This window comes from Narcine bancroftii, chromosome 13 (genome assembly GCF_036971445.1).
Source record: "Narcine bancroftii isolate sNarBan1 chromosome 13, sNarBan1.hap1, whole genome shotgun sequence".
NCBI lineage: Eukaryota > Metazoa > Chordata > Chondrichthyes > Torpediniformes > Narcinidae > Narcine > Narcine bancroftii.
This window is the reverse complement of record NC_091481.1, coordinates 2,201,542-2,219,826: the sequence shown is the minus strand read 5'-3', so window position 1 is coordinate 2,219,826 and position 18,285 is coordinate 2,201,542. Positions and strand designations below refer to the sequence as shown.

The 18,285-nt window shown below is 46.3% G+C and overlaps 1 protein-coding gene across 6 annotated transcripts in view; it reads right to left on the bottom strand.

Annotated features, from left to right (window-relative positions):
- frmd4a (FERM domain containing 4A) overlaps positions 1–18,285 on the bottom strand; it is a 371,653-nt gene that overhangs the window by 27,704 nt on the left and 325,664 nt on the right. For all 6 annotated transcript variants that reach the window (XM_069907581.1, XM_069907580.1, XM_069907582.1 and 3 more), the window contains 2 exons: positions 13,577–13,710; positions 11,439–11,561 (listed from right to left, as the gene is read on the bottom strand). In XM_069907581.1, coding sequence (XP_069763682.1) covers positions 11,439–11,561; positions 13,577–13,710 — 257 coding nt within the window. The remainder of the gene's footprint in view (positions 1–11,438; positions 11,562–13,576; positions 13,711–18,285) is intronic.

Sequence of the window (18,285 nt, the reverse complement as noted above, 5' to 3'; positions counted from 1 at the left end):
CTGAGGCCTTCATCAAGGGATGGACAAAATGATGGCAGGCGTCCGAACAAAGAGGTAAGGGGACATCGGGTAGGTGGGGGGAAGGGGTAATAGGTGGATAAGGGAGGGAGGGCACAGCAGCAAACAGGAGGGGGAGAGTCCCTCTTCATTCACAGCCTCCCCTTCCCCGTTTTCTGCTGTGACCTCCCTCCCTTATCCACTGTTACCTCCTGCCTGTAGGACTGCTTCCCCCTCCCCTCACCATTTTGTTTGGGCATCTGCCGACATTATTCCACACCTTGATGAAGGGCTCAGGGCCAAGACACTGGTGTCTTTTTCAGGTATGCCCTCCAACCCCCCCACCGGACTCTGCTCAAAGTTTATCGGCCCCCTTCCCGGTGAAGCTGTCAAGATTTGGTTTCTCCTGCACTTCTCTCCTACCGACAGAAAAAATATTCATGTTACACAAGGTGAAAAGGAACCAAGGCTTTTACTTCAATGTGCTGGGGCCCCTGGGGTGCTATAGGGAATGGCTTCTCCAAATAGACATGTAAATGTGGAAGAGATTTTGTTTAACTTGGGCATCAATTAGCACAGGCATTGTGGCTGAAAGACCTGTTCCTGCGCCGTACTGTTCTGTGTTCTCAATATAAATTAACACACACGAGAAAAAAAATGTAGAAGAGGATTCACAAGACTGGATTTTGAAGAGGGGGTAGGCCATATGTGAATGTCTCAATTCAAGTTCACGTTCAAGTACAACCTGACAAAACAACGTTCTCTGGTCCTCAGTGCAAAACACGCAGGCACACAACCAGACACAACACACATTCACACAAGCTGCAAGATGGTACTCTCCCGACGGGAGTACCTCTGAAAAATGTGGTGTGCAGGGTGGGAGGGGTCCTCGACAATTTCCAGACAACAATCCTGCTAGATGACCAGGACCCACCTCTCTGTGTAAAATATTTACCCCATACATCTCCCTTGAACTACCCCCCTTCCCCTTTCCTTAATCGTATCTTCTATAGTGTGCAACGCTGTTATCCCGGGGAAAAGATTGACTGTCCATCCTATCAGTGCCTCCCATAATTTTATCAACCTCTATCCAGTTTCCCCTCAGCCTCTGAGGCTCCAGAGAAAACTCCATGTTTTTCCAACCTCCCATAGCTAACGTCCTCTAACATAGACAGCATCGCGGGAAACCTCTTCTGTCCCCTTTCCAAAGCCTCCCTGGGGCAATTGGAACTGCCTCCAGTACAGTCTAACTAAAGTTTTATAAAGCTGCAACAGGACCTCTTTACTGAAACCCTGTGCCCTGTTTAGTGGAGCCAAGTACACCATAATTCTTTTTTACCACACTATCTACACACACAGCTACTTTCAATAATCTATAGACCTGGACCCAAGATCCTTAGCACATCTGTGCTTTTAAGAATCCTGCCATTAACTATTAATTTCTCCTTTCATTTGACCTCCTGAAGTGCGCGCATCGTTCTCTGCCCTCTTCCTCCCATCACCCTTAAATTACCATTTATCATTTCATCCCCCACACACCTGCATTTGCCTACCACCTGCCAGCCTGTGTTCACCCCCCGCCCCTTCATTCAGCCGTCTGCCTGTTTCTTTCTATACCCTATGAAGGGTTTCAGCCTGAAACGTTGGCTATCCTTTACCTTCCACTGATGCTGCCCCACCCACTGAGCTCCTCCAGCCTTTTAAGTGTCTCCCCACTTCTCCAGCATCTGTCGTCTCTCCTGTGTACACCCCACCCTCGGCCAGATTAAACTCCATCTGCCATTTCTCTGCCCGCTTATTATGTGTTAGTGCATCTTCTGGCTGCAGCAAGTAAGAATATTGGTGCATTTGTACATTGTATTATGTATATGACAATAAACTCTCATCATTTCTGATTGTCCACTCTAAATTGGCTTTGGAGTAGAGGACATTTCAAGTTTAAGACCACGTTGGTGTGGGCTACAGTCAGGTATATTCCGGATTGAGGAAGAATAGTAAGCTTCTTCTGTTGAAGAATTTTTTTAAAATAACAAACCAGTGGTTTTGTGGTTAATATTACAGATGTTAGCCTTTACTCCAGATTTATTTAATTATTTGAATGTAAATTTCTAGCCCAGTCACATTTACAAGCCTCTCCCACAGGAACAATTTATTCTTACGTACAAGAAACTAACCTAGGAAAGGACTTCAATTCCAGAAGGAGTGATACATACCGAAATTCAGTGTGTTTACTTTTAGTCAGGCTTAAGATTAATGACTAGCTCACAAGCAATTATTTAACCACTCTCTGAGGGGAGAGGGTTTGGTAGATCTCAGATAGTACCTTGTACTGAGGCTCCCTGAGATGAATAGAGCAGATCCCGTGCACTACATCAAATTAGAAAGGGAAGACCTCGTCAAGTGACCCGACGTCAATATTTACCCCTCGATCAATGTCACTGATTACCTAGTGAACATCACACTGCTGTTTGTGGGATCCTGCTGTGTGTTCAACAGTGAAAGGCAGCGTTGGTTAACAATGCGCTGAGAGATTTGAACCCACTACCTCCACCACAGAAAGGTTGCAGCACAACCACTGAACCATACCTTTGTGGGGTACCCTTACCTTCTGGATCTGCTCAGCATCCAAGGAGGGTGAACACGGATACAAAGAAGGCTGTAAATGCTGGAATCCGGAGCATCTGAGGGGGGTCAGAACACACCACCAAGACTGATGCTGTTCCACCTGAGCACCTCCAGCAGATTGTTTTTTGGCACCACCATCAGTCTGGACTTTAAGACTCAGCAACTGTTAAATCCGAGCCCCAAGTTGCTGTCAAATCGCCAATTTCAGGTGAATAATTTTGCAGAAGTGGTTAAGCTATAGAGGGAGCTGTAGGAATGTACAAGTCTTAAGAACACAGCCTCTATCCTCAAGGACCCCACCGCCCAGGCCATTCCCTCTTCACACTGCTACCGTCAGGATGCACAGGAGTCTGAAGACGAGCACCCAGCGGCACAAGGACAGCTTCTTCCCAACTGCCATCAGATTCCTGAACGGACAACGAACCCCAGACACGGCCTCACTGACTCTTATTTTTGCACTAATTTATTTATTTTTAAATGTAATTTTATAGTAATATTTATGTAATAATCCTGCAAAACAATGAAATTCATGACATGTTCACGACAATAAATTCTGATTGTGATCCATGACATTCAAAAGATGTTTGGCCACAGATACCAAGACAGAAATGTCTTAGAAGGATGTGACCAAATGGAGGCAATGGTCAGAATGCCATGAGATTGGCCTGGACAAGTTAGGCCCAATTCTGTTCTGAATGACTCTGTAACTCCCTTGACATACAAAATAAACTCGTTCAGAGATGACAGCTTTAGGGACTCAGCAGGTCAGGTAGCTTCCGTGGAGGGAATTGCTTTGCCAACATTTCGGGTCAAGACTCGATTATTAGATGATGGAACATAGAACATCACACCACAGTACAAGTCCTTTGGCCCACGATGTTGTGCCGACCTATATATATATATCTAAAAATAGAAATCCTCCCTACCCCATCACCCTCTATTTTTCTTCCATCCATGTCTCTAAGAGTCTCTGAATTGCCCCTAATGTTCCATCCTCCACCACCAAGGCATTCCAGGCCCCCACAACGCTCTGCATAAAAAAGCTTAACCCTGACGTCTCCCCTAAACTTCCCTCCCTTCAAGTTGTACATGTCCTCTGGTGTTGGCTGTTCCTGCCCTGGGAAACAGGCGCTGGCTGCCTACCCTATACATGCCTCTCATCATCTTGTAGACCACAATTTAATCACCTATCCTCCTTCTTCAAAGACGGAGGTTCCCAAGCTGAAACATTGACTTACCATCTCTTTCCATGGTCGCTGCCTGACATGCTGAGCCATTCCAGTTCTCACTCTTCACTCAAGATCTGTGGTTTTGGTGTTTCTCTTACTTTAACCATCCTCTACTGTGAGCTCATGTTCACCATCACCACTGCATTGCTGAACTTCACAGGCTTCCTCTTTCCTTCATCTTTGGGAAGCACAGTTAGCCCAGTATACAACTCTGTTCCAGTGCCAGCGACCCGAGTTCAGATCAAGTCTGTAAGGAGTTCTCCCTCTGCCTGTGTGGTTTTCTTCCGGGTGCTCTAGCTTCCTCCCACCTTCCATAGGTTAACTGGGCTGCATACTTGTCCGGGGCTTCAAGGTCCTTCTACCTCGTGAATTGTAAAAATAGAGCTTTTCCTTTGTTAAGATATTCTATTGTGGTCTTGCCTCTTCCTCTTGGTGTAACTACCTCCAACCCTAAAACTCTCTGGAATCTCTAACTTCAGCATCTCTTTTCCATCCCTGACGATAACTGCTCCACATAAGTCTTGCATCTAAATTCTGGAATACCCTCGAGGAACCTCTCCTCCTCTCCCAATCTCTGTCATCCTTTAGAAGATCTGCTCCAATGATCTCCCCAGATAGTTCAGAGAAATACTCAGCAGGTCAGACAGCATTTGTGGAGACAGAGGACTGACAGTTCAGCTCAAGGACCCTTCTGTTTTTCTCTCTCCACAGATGTTGACTGACCTGCTGGGAGTTTCCAGTTTTTAGAATCATACTGCACGGAATGGGCCCTTTGGTCCAACACATCTTTGCTGACCACAGGATTCACATTTGCCTCAATTTTGTCCATATCCTTCTAACTACTTCCTATCCATGTGTCTGTCCAAATGTCTTTTGAACATTGTAATTGTCCCCGCTTCTAGTTTCCTCTGGCAGCTCATTCCAGGAACCGATCATCCTTGGAGTGAAAAAGTTGTCCCTCTGTTCCATCTTAAATCTCTCTCCTCTCATCTTAAACCTATGCCTTCTAATTCTAGAATTTTCTATCCTTGGAGAAAGACTTAGAATTAGCTTCACTGCCCAGGGGGTTGGAAGAAAGTTTATTATTCATTCTTGGGAACGTGAACATCATTGATTAAGGATTCGGTGACCATTTTTCATCCGATGGGGGAATAGTTGGACGTGGCTCATGGTCTCATCCTGGTGAAGTGGGATCAGTTATGCATTGCATGAAACTGTCCCTTTGTTGAAGGCCTGCTTTGTTTTCCTATAAAAACACAATCTGTCCTGGCATTTGAGACTGCGCACACAGCAGAGTCTAAAAATACCAGAGTTCTGGCATCTGTGTGACTTTCCTGAGTATTGTGAAACAGCCAATATCCACAAAGCTGTCCAAGACTAATACATGGAAGGTGCTCTGGGCCAACAGTCGCTGAATCAAACCTGAGGGTCGCAAATGGGCTGAGCTGTTACAAATATTTAACAGTGGTAGCTCTGCTCAGTTTAAACACTGGTCTTCATGCTGAACAGACCCCCTCCTGTCTCCTCAACACAGCCCCTCAAACCCATCTCTGCTCCTCGCCCAGAACTTGACCCCTCCCTTACCAAACCTGCCATATTTTTCTCTCTCTCTTTCCCTCCCTTCAAGACTTTCCCCACAACCTCACACCATGGCTGATCCATCAGTTAGTAAAAGCGCAGGAATGCTGGAGGATCTCAGCCGGTCTTGCAGCGTCCATCGCGGTAAAGATATTATCACCAACGTTTCAGGCCTGAGGCCTTCCTCTAGGTAGGAGAAAAAGCAGGCATGCGTCTGAATAATTTTTACCTTCTACGATAAGGGGTTGAATCAATTTTTTTTGTCCTGACCCAACTTTGAGGAAGGACCCAGGCCCAAAACGTCAGTAATCCATCTTGACCTCCTGCGGGCATGGTGAGACCGGCTGAGTTCCTCCAGCATTTACTGCGTCTTCCTACAATCACAGAGCCTGCAGACATTCATGTTTCACTGATCTTTCAGTTACCTGATTTAACATTTCGTCTGGCACAATTTCAAATTTTGTTTTATAAAGCTCCCATGAAGCCAATTTGGATGTTTTGCTACATTACAAGTCATTATATAAATGGAAGTTGTATAGACAGCCACTGAGTCATCAATTTGGAGAAAAGCACATTCAGTTTCCTGTTGTCCGGGAGATTCCTTCCCCCAGGGGACATGGTTGCAGAGAAGTCACCGAACTGAAGGATCGGGAGATTTACTGACAGCACAGTAAATCAGTTGGTGGAGATCAGGTCAAACATAGGCTGCCCACCTGATTGAACTTTGAAGGGAGAAATTACAAGGACATTGTTGATTAAAACAAACCAATGAGAGAGAGGAACGGGGTTACGGAGATTGAAGGAGACGGGGGGGGGGGGGGTGGGGGGAAGAGGGACAGGGAGTGAGGGCAAGAAATGGGAGAGGAGAGAAGGGGGGAAGAGAGACAACACAAGGGCCACTGTAAACCAAGTGACTGTCTTGGGCGGTTGAGGGTGGCCCTGTCAGGGTGGAACTGACCTGAAGGGGGCCTGCTCTGCCCAGTTTGGCACAACATTGGCTGAGCAGGAATAAGAGCCTGGAGGCCTACTCCTGTTTTTTTTGGGTCTCTTGTGTTCAAGTGTCATGTGGGCAGAATGTGGGACAAAGCCACGAGCTCCCAAGTCAGGCACAACTCTGTGACATCATCAGATGTTCCAAGGTGGTGACACTTGGGACCCTGGTTCTTTATGCCACTGGAATATTTGTGCAATATCACGTTTAGGAAGCCGCCTGTCCCAATGGAGGAATTACATGCACAAGACACCCAGGGGTCCTCTGCACTTTTCCAATCCTTCACTCTGGGTGCTGCAGTGTTGGTTCAAGCATTACTGTATCTGAAGCCTGGCACCATGATAAAAGATTGCCCGATGAATGTGTTCACAGGCAAAATGAACCTCTCAACTCCTCCCCACTCCACCCTCCTCTCCTCTGGTTGGCCTCAGGACATGCGAATCAGGGTAGGAGGCAGCTTCATGCCTGTTCTAGCTGATGTGCCACATTCCTACACTAACCCCATCTCCCTTGCTGCCTGCAATATCCACAAACAAGACCTGCCCTTCCCACTGCACCTGCCCTTTGGAACAATTTCTGTCCAGACCACTTGCTATTTTCCCCACGACAGCTGTGAGGCCATCTGGGCTATAGATACCCGCCTTTTGGCTGACCCGCGTTTAAACAGTGGAGTTACAATCCAATCACTTTTCCAGAAGGGAGGAATTCCTCCTCATCTCAGTCCTGGCCCCTTATTCTGTTACTCCAGCTTGAGCTGATAACTGGAGGTGGGGATCCTTGTCCCTGCACCTCCCTCCTGCATGTGGTGGAAAGCTCGTTTCCCTGTGGCCAGATGGATTTACCCAGGCACTCCGGTTTCCTCCCACATGCCAACAATCTCTTCCCACTTCAGGCAGAAGGTACAGAACCCCAAAGTTCAGTACTTCCACGTTCAAGAGCAGTTTATAATCCAACAGCTATCAAGCTCTTGAACCTCCCTGTAGTACCCCATCCCTAACCTACTCCGGGACCACCAAAAAATCTCTCTGCTCTATTGAAACATCACTTTTTTCTTGCACTTAACTGCAACTGTGAAACAGTAAAACCCGTCATGCAGAATTCAAGCAACCGGCAAAAAAAAAAATCTTGGAAAATAAATAGGTAAAAAATAACAGAGGTTTAAGATTGGCCGCCTCGCTGTTGGTTCACCAGTCACGCATAACAGAAAACTCACACAAGCGGAAAATTCACTTATCCAGCATCTACCACACCAATAGGTGCTGGATACCAGGGGCTACTGTATTGTTTTAACTTTCTTTTCATATTTGTTATCTTTTTATCTTTCTTGGCATATTGTGGTAATTTTAAGAGATCAACTGTGAAATATACTTTAATTTAGAGATACAGCACGTAACAGGCCCGTGCTGTCCAATTAACCCCGAACATCTTTGGAATGTGGGAGGAAGCCGGAGCCCCCAGAGGAAACCCCCGCAGACACGGGGACAATGTACAAACCTCTTACAGACAGCACCAGAATCTACATCGCTAATGCTGTGAAAGTGTTGCACTAACTGTATATTACCTACCTGTGGAGCTGCAGCTAGTAGGAATTTCAGTGCATCTATACATTGTACTCATGTATATGACAATAAGCTCTCAGAACCAGCATCAAGATGACCGGGTCAATTGGCTGCTCTAAATTACTCCAAGTGTGGGATAGGATAGAATCAGGAAGGGGTGGGAATGGAGGGAGAATAGGTGGCAGGGACGTGGAACTGAAACATCCTCCTCCAGGGACCATCAACACCAACAAAAATTGTTCTTTTTGAAGATCAATCCTCCACAACTCAGGCGAGAGTGAAGCTTATGAATGGACTGTCAAAACCTGCGTGCGGTTTCTCTCCTCCCTCTGTCTCAGGGCCTGAAGGAACATGATCTCACTTGGAGCAGAACTGAATGAAACAAAGAAAGAACAAATTCTGGAGAAGTCTAAAGTAAAACCTCAGGAGGGAAATGCACTTGTCAAGAGATATTTCACTCTGCAAGCATTTCCTGCCATTCTTTCATGGAGAAAATATTCCGGTCATGTACGAGCAGCTACTTTTGTCCCACTAGTAACTGCACAAAAGGCCTTTCTTCAGTCAAGCTTATCTGTGCTTGGAAGTTGAAAATATTTACTCCTTTAGAAAAAAATCTTTCAAGGGATATGGTTGACCCATTACTAAATGCCCTTGAGAAGGTGGTGACCAGCCACTGTTTTGACAACTAAGTAAAAAATATGCTAAAAAAAAAAAGGTCCCTTTCATATTTTCTTATGATCTAGACAAACATTCAGCCGAGTTTATGTTGTGTGTCAAATCAATCTCGCCAGTACTGTTCCACCATTATTTGAAAGTAGTCGAGCTTGATGTATCCCAGTGTGGGACAGAAGCTGCTCTGCTCAAGGTCAGAAGAAGCTACAGAAGGTGGGGGGTGCAGCTCAGAGCATCACATAAACCTCCCTCCCCCTCCACGGACTCCTTCAATGCAACGGTCAAGAAAGCACACCATCGCCTCCTCTACTGTCTAGGAAGAGGCAGGAAATTCGGCCACGTCCCTCAACAACTTCTATCGGATCGCTGTATGTATCACAGCATGGGACAGGAGCTGCTCCGTTCAAGATGGGAAGAAGGTGGTGAAGGAAGCTCAGAACCACGCAAACTCCCCTCCTCGCCTTGGACTCCATCTACATCTCGCGCTGCCTAGGAAAGGTAGCCAACATACTGAAGGATCCACCACACCTCGAACACACTCTCCTCTCCCTCCTCCCATTAGGGAGGAAGACTTAGGATTGTGAAATAAGGTGCCAACAGGCTAAAACACACTTTTCTCCCTGCTGTCATCAGGCTCTTGAATGAACCTCACAACCGTGCTCTCATGCTGCCCTTGCTTTGAACCAATGAATTGTTTTTCACGATAACACTACATTCGGCAATTGAGATTTTGACATTTTTACTTTATACGTATGTTAGAATTGACACGTTAAGAGAACTTGGAACCCTTTTCACTGCATAATGTGGCAATTAGACCAATTTCCCTGAAACACATTCTCTTTCATATCAATCCCTACCAGGTTCTACCCCTCAACCCACTGACCTGCAGGTCTTTGAAACGTGGGAAGAAACTGGGTTAGGTGGGGTGTGGGGTCCCCATGCGGTAAAAGGGTGAACGTGCAAACTCCAAACAGACAGCACTCAAGGTCAGGGTCGAAGCTGGGTCACTGGAGACTGCACTGGCCAGTTTGAAGTGTGATCGCCACATATTGGTAGGAAGAGCAGCTGCCAATTTGGGCACAGCAAGCTCCCACAAATGGCAATATACCAGGTGACCCAGGCGTGGCATAGGAAGTGCAGTGGACTCGAGCAACACTGGGCAATGTTCTCCCTGGAACTGCTTCTAAATGTAGGTGGGTGGCAGGAGATTCAGGGGAATTAGTGAGGAAAGGTTAGGTTGCAGGGATGCAAGTTTGGAATGTGATTGCTCTGATCACCAGCAGGAACTTGAAGGGCAGAATGGCCTTGTACAGTGTGAGAAAATATTAACATAGAACAGTTCACCCCAGGTGTCTCCACCAAGTTTGATGCCCAAATTAAACTACAACTATGCAGCTTCCACATGACGATCAGCCACGATTGTATTGAATGGTGGAGCAGGCTCAATGGGCCATTTTTGGCCTACTCCTGTTCCTACTTCCTATGTTCCTATGACCCAATCCCTGTATCTCCCTGCATGTTCACTGTTTATTCAGAAACCTCTTTCTTCAATCAGCTGTTGTCTTTGCCCACTGCACCTTGGCAGCCTGTTCTAGGCACCCACCACTCTGTGCAATAAACCTGGCCCATACATCACCTTTAAACTTCCCATACCTTGACCTTAAAACCATGTCCTCTAGTGCTAGATGTTTTTACCCTGAGAGAAAGATTCCAACAGTCCACCCTATCACTGCCTCTCATAACTTCATAAACATTGATCGGGTCACCCCTCAGACTCCAGAGAAAATAGCACATGTTTGTCCAATCTCCCCTTATAGTTCCAAATCTCTAATGCAGACAGCATCCTGGGAGCTCTCTTTTGCACCCTTTCCAAAGCCTCCATATCCTTTCTGTGTTGGGTTGGGGCGACCAGATTTGCACACATTTTTTTTCAACGATACCAGTGGCAGGACAAATGTAGGGCAGGACACTTTGGAGAATACACCTGCTGTTTGAAAGAGGACCTCAGAATCAGTTCTGTCCCCCAGTAAGGGGTCAATTCCTTGGAACGTTGGTACCTCCGAGTGCTGCACTCACTCAGTACTGTACCGGGGTGGGATCAGGCCCACAGTTTTGTCGGTGAGCTTTGAAATCCAAGGGATGGAACCTCAGAAGCTCCCTGCTGCATCAAGTGCTGGGCACTTTGTCCTCGAAGTCAGAGAGGGAGGGAGAGACTTGCGGAAGGTCTGCTCCCAATGAAGCGGTGGGGGGGTGGATGAGGATAGAACGCAACTACACCATTGCTTTGCATAGTTCGGGCAGTTAGCCTATTTCTCAAAGTAGGGGAACCTAAAACTAGAGGCATGATGGCTGGGGTCAAGTGCAGTACACAAAAGTGATGGGAGAAACTCAGCAGGTCACGCTTGTCACATGAACGGAGATACAATGAAAAACTTTGTCGTGTGCTATCCAGGGAAGTCAATCTGTCCCTGAAATCCATAGGAAGTAAAAGGCAGTCAACATTTCAAGCGTGAGCCCTTGGTCAAGTTCAAATACGACGCTGGAGAAAATCAGTAGATGAAACAGTGTAGTTTATATAGCAAAGACAAAAATACAGAACCAATGTTTCGGGCTTGAGCTCCCTCAGGGTTGGGTTGAAGGGAATTGAGCAGATGGTTGTCAGGAAAGGTTGGTGTCACACATACAGGGGAGGGGATTGCAGAATGAGAAGGGGGAGGAGTGGGAGAAGGGAGACAGCAATATGAAGCAGGTTCTGGAATGGTCCCACATTCTAAGCCCTTCCTTTACCTCTCCCTTCGCTCTGATCTTCTGCTCGTCCAGCTTAAAGGAGGTGCCCACCCTTCGACGTACAATGGGGGGCTGCTCTCCAGGGTCCAAAGGATATTCCTTGGGCAACTTTCCTGTCAGCTCCTGTGGAAGAGATCATCAGATTATCAGGCTCTGAGAGTGTGGACAGGAGTCATCTCGATGATGCTTGAGTCTACAGGAGTGCTGCCGATTCTTAGCGCAGAATTTTGTTTTCTTGTTCTCTTCAGCTGAACTTAATTGTCTCTTGTCACATGAACCAAGATACAATGAAAATCTTTGTCTTGTGTGCTATCCAGGCAACTCAACCTGTCCTTGAGCACAACAAGGATATGGCCCAAATGTTGGCAAGTGGGACAGAGGGGTCTTTCTGTGCTGTTAAACTAGGACTCTGTAATAGGTAGTGCAAAATAAAACAAAATTATACGATGCTAAAATGTCCAGTTAAAACAGTGCAAGGGCAGCATAATTTTATTAACTAAGGACCTATTTACTAGTCTGATAACAGTGGGGTAGAAACTGTGCTGCCACTTGTTTTCAGACTTTTCCCACAGCCCCTGTTACCCAGTGACAACCAGAGAACTGTGGGGCATTTCATTCAGGGTGAAGATGCTCAGGGAACACTCCTGTCGGAGGGCAGCAGTATTCATCATGGGCCCACCCCACCCAGCACATGCTCTGTTCTCGCTGCTGCCATCAGGAAAGAGGTCTCAGTGCCTCGCACCACCAGGTTCAGGAACAACTGCTCCCCCTCCACCATCAGACTCCCCAACAGCAAACTCCAGAGTAAAAACAGAGCGCTGAAAAAACTCAACAGGTCAAACAGTGTTCACTATAGATTCTTTATCTTTGCTATATAAAGGACACTGTTTGACCTGCTGAGTTTCTCCAGCATCATGTTTTTACTTCAATCACGGTGTCTGCAGACTTCACTGTTTTACAACAGACTCCTTCAGAAACTCTTATTTTGCACATTATTTATTATTTAATTTTTTTTCTGTGTTACACAGTCAGTTTGTTTAGATCTCTTTGTTTGTATTTCTCTTTTGTATACATATTGAGTACAGTTTTTTTACACGACCTACAAGTGGAAATTCTGCCTGGCCCACAGGAAAAAGAATCTCAGGGTTGTATGTGACGTCACGTACGTACAATGACAATAAATCTGACCTTTGAGGGCCGATGTAGACACGGATTGCTTTTGGAGTCATGGAGTTCTATTTCCTTCAGCCAAACATGTTCGTGCTGATCAGGCTAGTCCCATCTACCTGTGATTGGCCCATATACCTTTAAACATAACCTGTTCATGTACCAGTCTTCTGAACATCACAAATGTTCCTGTATCCACCACTTCCTCTGGCAACTCGTTCCACATGCCCACCACCCTCTGTGAGAAGAAGGTCCCCCTTCAGGAACCTTTTAAATCTTTCCCCTCTCTTCTTAAACTTATGCCGTCTAGTTTTAGTTTCTGGGGAAAAAAGTGGCAAACTTTTCATGCACTTAAGGGAGAAACTATTTATTAAATGGGGAGAAAATTGAAAATGCCCAGATGCAAAGGGAACTGGGAGTCCTCGTGCGGGAGCCTGGAGGCGAACTTTCAGGTTGAGTCGGTGGTGAAGGTGGCAAATCAGATCGATGCTGGCTTTCATTTCAAGAGGAGTGAAATATAAGACCAGGGATGTGATGTTGAAACTTTATAAGCCTCACTTGGAGAATTGTGAGCATTTTTAGGCTGAATTTGGAGAGGAGGTTCACGGGGATGAATCCGGGAATGAAGGGGTTATCATACGAGGAGTGTTTGACAGCTCTTGGCCTGGAATTTTGAAGAATGGGGGTGGGGGGGGGTCCTCATTGAAACATTTTGAATATTGAAAGGCGTGGAGAGTGGATGTAAAAAGGTGGATGTAAACTTCCCACAGTGGGAGAGTCTAGGACAAGAGGGCACAACTTCAGGATTGAAGGGCGACTGCTTAGATAAGGAGGAGTGGGGTGAATCTGTGAAATTTGTTCTTACAGGCGGTTGTGGAGGTCAGGTCATTGGGTGTATTTAAGACAGAGATTGAGAGGTTCTTGATGAGCCAGGGCATCTAAGATTATGGGGAGAAGGCTTTTGGTCTTACCGCCTCTCTCAGACACAACTTCTTGAGTTCCTCTAGCCGAAGCCTCAATGTCTCCTCCAGAGCATCCTGTCTGGACTTCAGAGCAGCCAACATGTCCTTCTTGGCAGACTGGGAGCTGTCCGATTCCTGGGAACCTGCAGATGCAGAGAAGAGTTAGTACAGACATCTGGAGTGGTGCACTGGTCGCTGGAGGAGAGAGAGCCAGCACCTTTTTCCCAGGACAGCAATGGCCAATGCCATTGAGTTGAACGTCAGAGGTAAGTTGTTTTTACACAGAGTGGTGGGGGGTGTGTAGAATGGGGTGGTGGTGGAGACTGGTACAATGGCGACATTTATATGAACTATTTTCAAAGGTATCTTTTACTGTCACATAATAAAACATTAAAAATGTCACACACCAACTTCTGTCTGCCATAAACAACAAGTTACATGAGCATTGCCGAGTACCTCTAACAATAGGAGAAAGAGGAGCAGCAGAGAGTCCCTTCAGAGACACTGAGTGTCCGTGGATTCGCTTCCAGCGCTCCCGCAGCCTCTGTTGCAACACAGACTCCTGTTGGATCCATCGGCCTCCCGAGCTTTAGATCCAAATCTCCGACATGACGAGGAAGCCTTCAGCATCTGAGGCCCTTCAGGATTCCTTGCTCCCCTCAGCACCCTCTCAAATCCCAGCACCAATACCTGGTTCTCACAAACCAGTCTCCAGCAGCCCACAGCCCGTGTGGGTCTCCTGACCGCAAGTTGCCCACAGCCTACGTTGGTCCCACAGCTTCTGAGCCCCATGCTGGTCCGCCACCGTGGTCACTGTCCTGTAGGGGTCGTCTCCTCATCGGGAGGTGTTCTCCTGGTTTCCAGGGCCCAGCACTGGCTCACTGCTCCCCCAGAATCTGCAACACCTCAAGGCCACTGCCTAGCTCAGCTGTCGCCATTTTGGGCACAGACTTCACAGATGCAGGTTTAAAAACACTGCTGACTCCTCTAACAGGCCGTTTATAGTGTAATGGAACCATCGGCATTGGAACTTGGCGGTAGGATCCGTTGGGGCAGCGCTACATCACCATTTCCCCCTCTCCCAGGTCCACACCACCAGCAGCAGGCTCTGGCAGCACTGCCATATTTTTAAGCTAATCACTTCCATTTCCATCATCGATTCAACCAACCACTCTTCCAGGCCTTTTTACTTGCTATATGAAAGAGATGAGAAAAGACCATCTCAAAACTGAAATCTGGGCTGCTGTCCAATTCATTTCTCTCTGTAGCAATGAAGACGCTTTCTGGAGTTAAACTCCAAATTAACCATGAAATGAAAGTGCCTGCTTTAAACATCAAACTCTAACAGCTGTGAAATGAACACTATCAGCTGCATCTTGGATCATTGCTCAACTGCAATTTCCAATTTGTTTCCCTTGAGCGTTGTTTGAGTTTCAAACTGAACAGAACTCACAAACAGCTGGAACCAACAGAGCAATCTCGAAACATTGCCTCTTCCTGGTGGCGAGATGGAGGGACACTTCATTCAACTTCAACAGATACATCTCTCAATCAGGGCTGCATCATGGTCTGATATGGGGACATCAATATCCCTGACCGTGAAGCCCTGCAAAAGGTAGTGGACACAGCCCGGGACATCACAAGCAAAACCCTCCCCACTATCGAGAACAACTACAGGGAACGCTGCCGTCGGAGAGCAGCGGCGATCATCACCCCACCCAGCATACACTCTGTTCTTGCTGCTGCCATCAGGAAAGAGGTCTCGGCACCACAAGACTCACACCACCAGGTTCAGGAACAGCTGCTCCCCCTCCACCATCAGACTCCTCAACAACAAACTCAATCAGGGACTCATTTAAGGACTCTTACTTGTGCACTTTACTGATTTATTTTCTTTATGTATTGCAGTTTGTTTACATTTCTTTATATGTTTACATGTGTATGAGGAGTACAGTTTTTTTTGCCCTCTCATTAAGTGGTAATTCTGCCTGGCCCACAGGAAAAAGAATCTCAGGGTTGTACGTCATGTTCTGCATGTATTCTGACAATAAATCGGAATCACACACTGGAATTATATCACTGATGCAATTTCTTCCGTGCTTCTGGACCACAGTCCTGGGACTCCCTCCCAAACAGTCATCACTAGGTTCCAGAACAGATTCTTCCCAATGGCTATCAAGCTTTTGAACCTCTCCTTACTGCACTAATCGTACACAACGTTAACTCCAAAAAAGATGATTGTTTGCACAGTTGTAATGTCACTTTTTTTTCCTTACACTACGTTAACTGTGATTACTTATATGTCTTTTGTATTTATTTTTACTTTTTAGTTTAATTTAAAGTATTCTATTGTAGTTTTGTTTGACGAAGAATCTGTGGGGGCAAGTATGAATTCCACTGAACATGCACATTATCATTTTTATTGGGGGAGCACCTTCCCACTCCTCATCAACGTGACTGACCAGGACCGTTGTCTGAAGAGGGTGCACAAAATCATTGAGGACACACAGCATCTTCCAGCTGCTCCCGTCGGGGAAGAGATGCAGGAGGATCAGAGCCAGCCCCACCAGGCTGAGGAACCGCTTCTTCCCACCAGCAGTGAGAACGCTGAACTGCTAAAACAACTGTCTGTGACTTAATATTTATTAATAATATTTATTTTTATATGTGTACATATGTACTTTGTAATATATCGATTGTCTGCATGTGTTACATTTACATGCGTGTTTGCACTGTTCTGCACCAGGGACCGGAGAACGTTGTTTTGTTGGGTTGTGCTGGTAAACTTGAAATAAACTGCAGGGGTTCAAGAAGGCAGCTCAGTAAAGGCTGGCCCTGCAGGAGGTTTATATTTAAATGAAGATTTATCAATCCTTCTATAGATATCTCTTTTTCGGTCTGAGGGTGCTTTAATTTAGTGTCTATTTTACATACGTGTGCGACTGCAGCAAGGAAGAATTTTGGTGCATTTGAACATAGTATATGACAGCAAATGTTCATATTGTATTGTAGGAATGAACAAAAGAAACTACTCACTTGGGCAACATCAGAGTTTTCGTTGGGTAAAACTGATCTCCCTCAAAACTGATCAGCAAATTTGGATTGGGACTCAACACTCCACTGTGTAATTGGATCATGGATTTCCACACCTCCAGGCCACAGTCAGTGAGGATTGGGTAAAAACTTTTCCTACACAATCTCCAGCAGTACTGGAGCACCACAGGGCTGGGTTCTTAGCCCCCGATCTACTCACTTTACACCTACAACAGTGAGGCTCGATACTACAAAACGCCACCTACAAATTTGCTGATGTATAAAGGAAGGGGATTGAAAACTTGGCTGAATAATGCACCAACAACAACCTCACACTCAATGTCATCAAAACTAAGGAGCTGACTTCAGGAAAGGAAAGCCTGAGATGTACAATCCAGTGATAATTGGGGGAAATCAGAGGTGGAGAGGGTGAGCTTTGGGAGTCACTGTCTCGGAGGATCTTTCCTGGACCCAACACACCAATGGCATCTTGAAGAAAGCACGTTAGCACCTCGACTTCCTCAGGAGTTTGTGGAGGTTTGGGATGACATCAGAAACCCTGGCAAATTTCTTCAGATGTATGGTGGAAAGTGTGCTGACCGGTTGATTCACAGTCTGGTATGGAAACGCCAATAGCCCTGAGTGTAAAGACCTCCAAAGGGTTGGGGACACAGCCCAGGACATCACAGGCAAAACCATCCCCACTCTTGAGAACATCTACAGGGAACGCTGCCATCAGGGCCAACAGAAATCGTCAAAGACCCACACCACCCAGCACACTGTTCTCACCGGTGCCATCAGGAAAGAGGTATCGGTGCCACAAGACTTGCACCACCAGGTCCAGGAACAGCTGCTCTCCCTCCACCATCAGACTTCTCAAAGTCAATCATTTAAGAACCCTGACTTGTGCATTTTATTGATGGATTTTCTTCTTCTCTCTGAATTGCACAGTTGGTTTACATTCGTTATTTGTTTCCAGTTCTTTATTTGTTTACACATTTACACTGTACAGTTGTTTTTGCACTACTAATTAGTGGTAATTCTGCCGCATCCTCAGGAAAAGGAATCTCAGGGTTTTATCTGATGTCATGTGATAATAAATCTGAAAGTTAAATTCCTCAAAGCTCTTCATGACCTCTCAACAACCCACATGGGAAAACATTCCCAAAGATAAAGGCATTATAAGCGCTACCAGCCATAACACGACAGTCATTAAGGATTGCTGTGGTTGGCAGCAGAGGGTCCTGTGCTGTCAACACAGATGACAGAAAGCAGGAGTGTCCATCACTGGCCACCTGGCTGTATGGGGAAGGGAACTGAGCAAGTGCTTCGAGGACAAGTTAGGCGACACGGTAAGCCAGGTTTGAATCCCGCTCTGTCTGTAAGGAGTTTGTATGTTCTCCCTGTGATCCGTGCGGGTTTCTTCCGGGTGTTCCGGTTTCCTCCCATCTTCCAAAATGTACGGGGTTTATAGGTCAATTGGTGCATTTGGGCGGCACGGCCTGTTACCATATTGTATGGCAGATCGTGGGCTCAAGCAGCTCTCCAAAAATAAACATTCCATGCGGAGGAGCGGTGCGCTGTCCGAGAGGCTGCCTGTGGATAAGGTATCAAACCTGGATCCTGTCATTGTCTCCAGTGAGTGTAAGGGGCCAATATTCATCTCTCGTTTTTGATGTAATCTG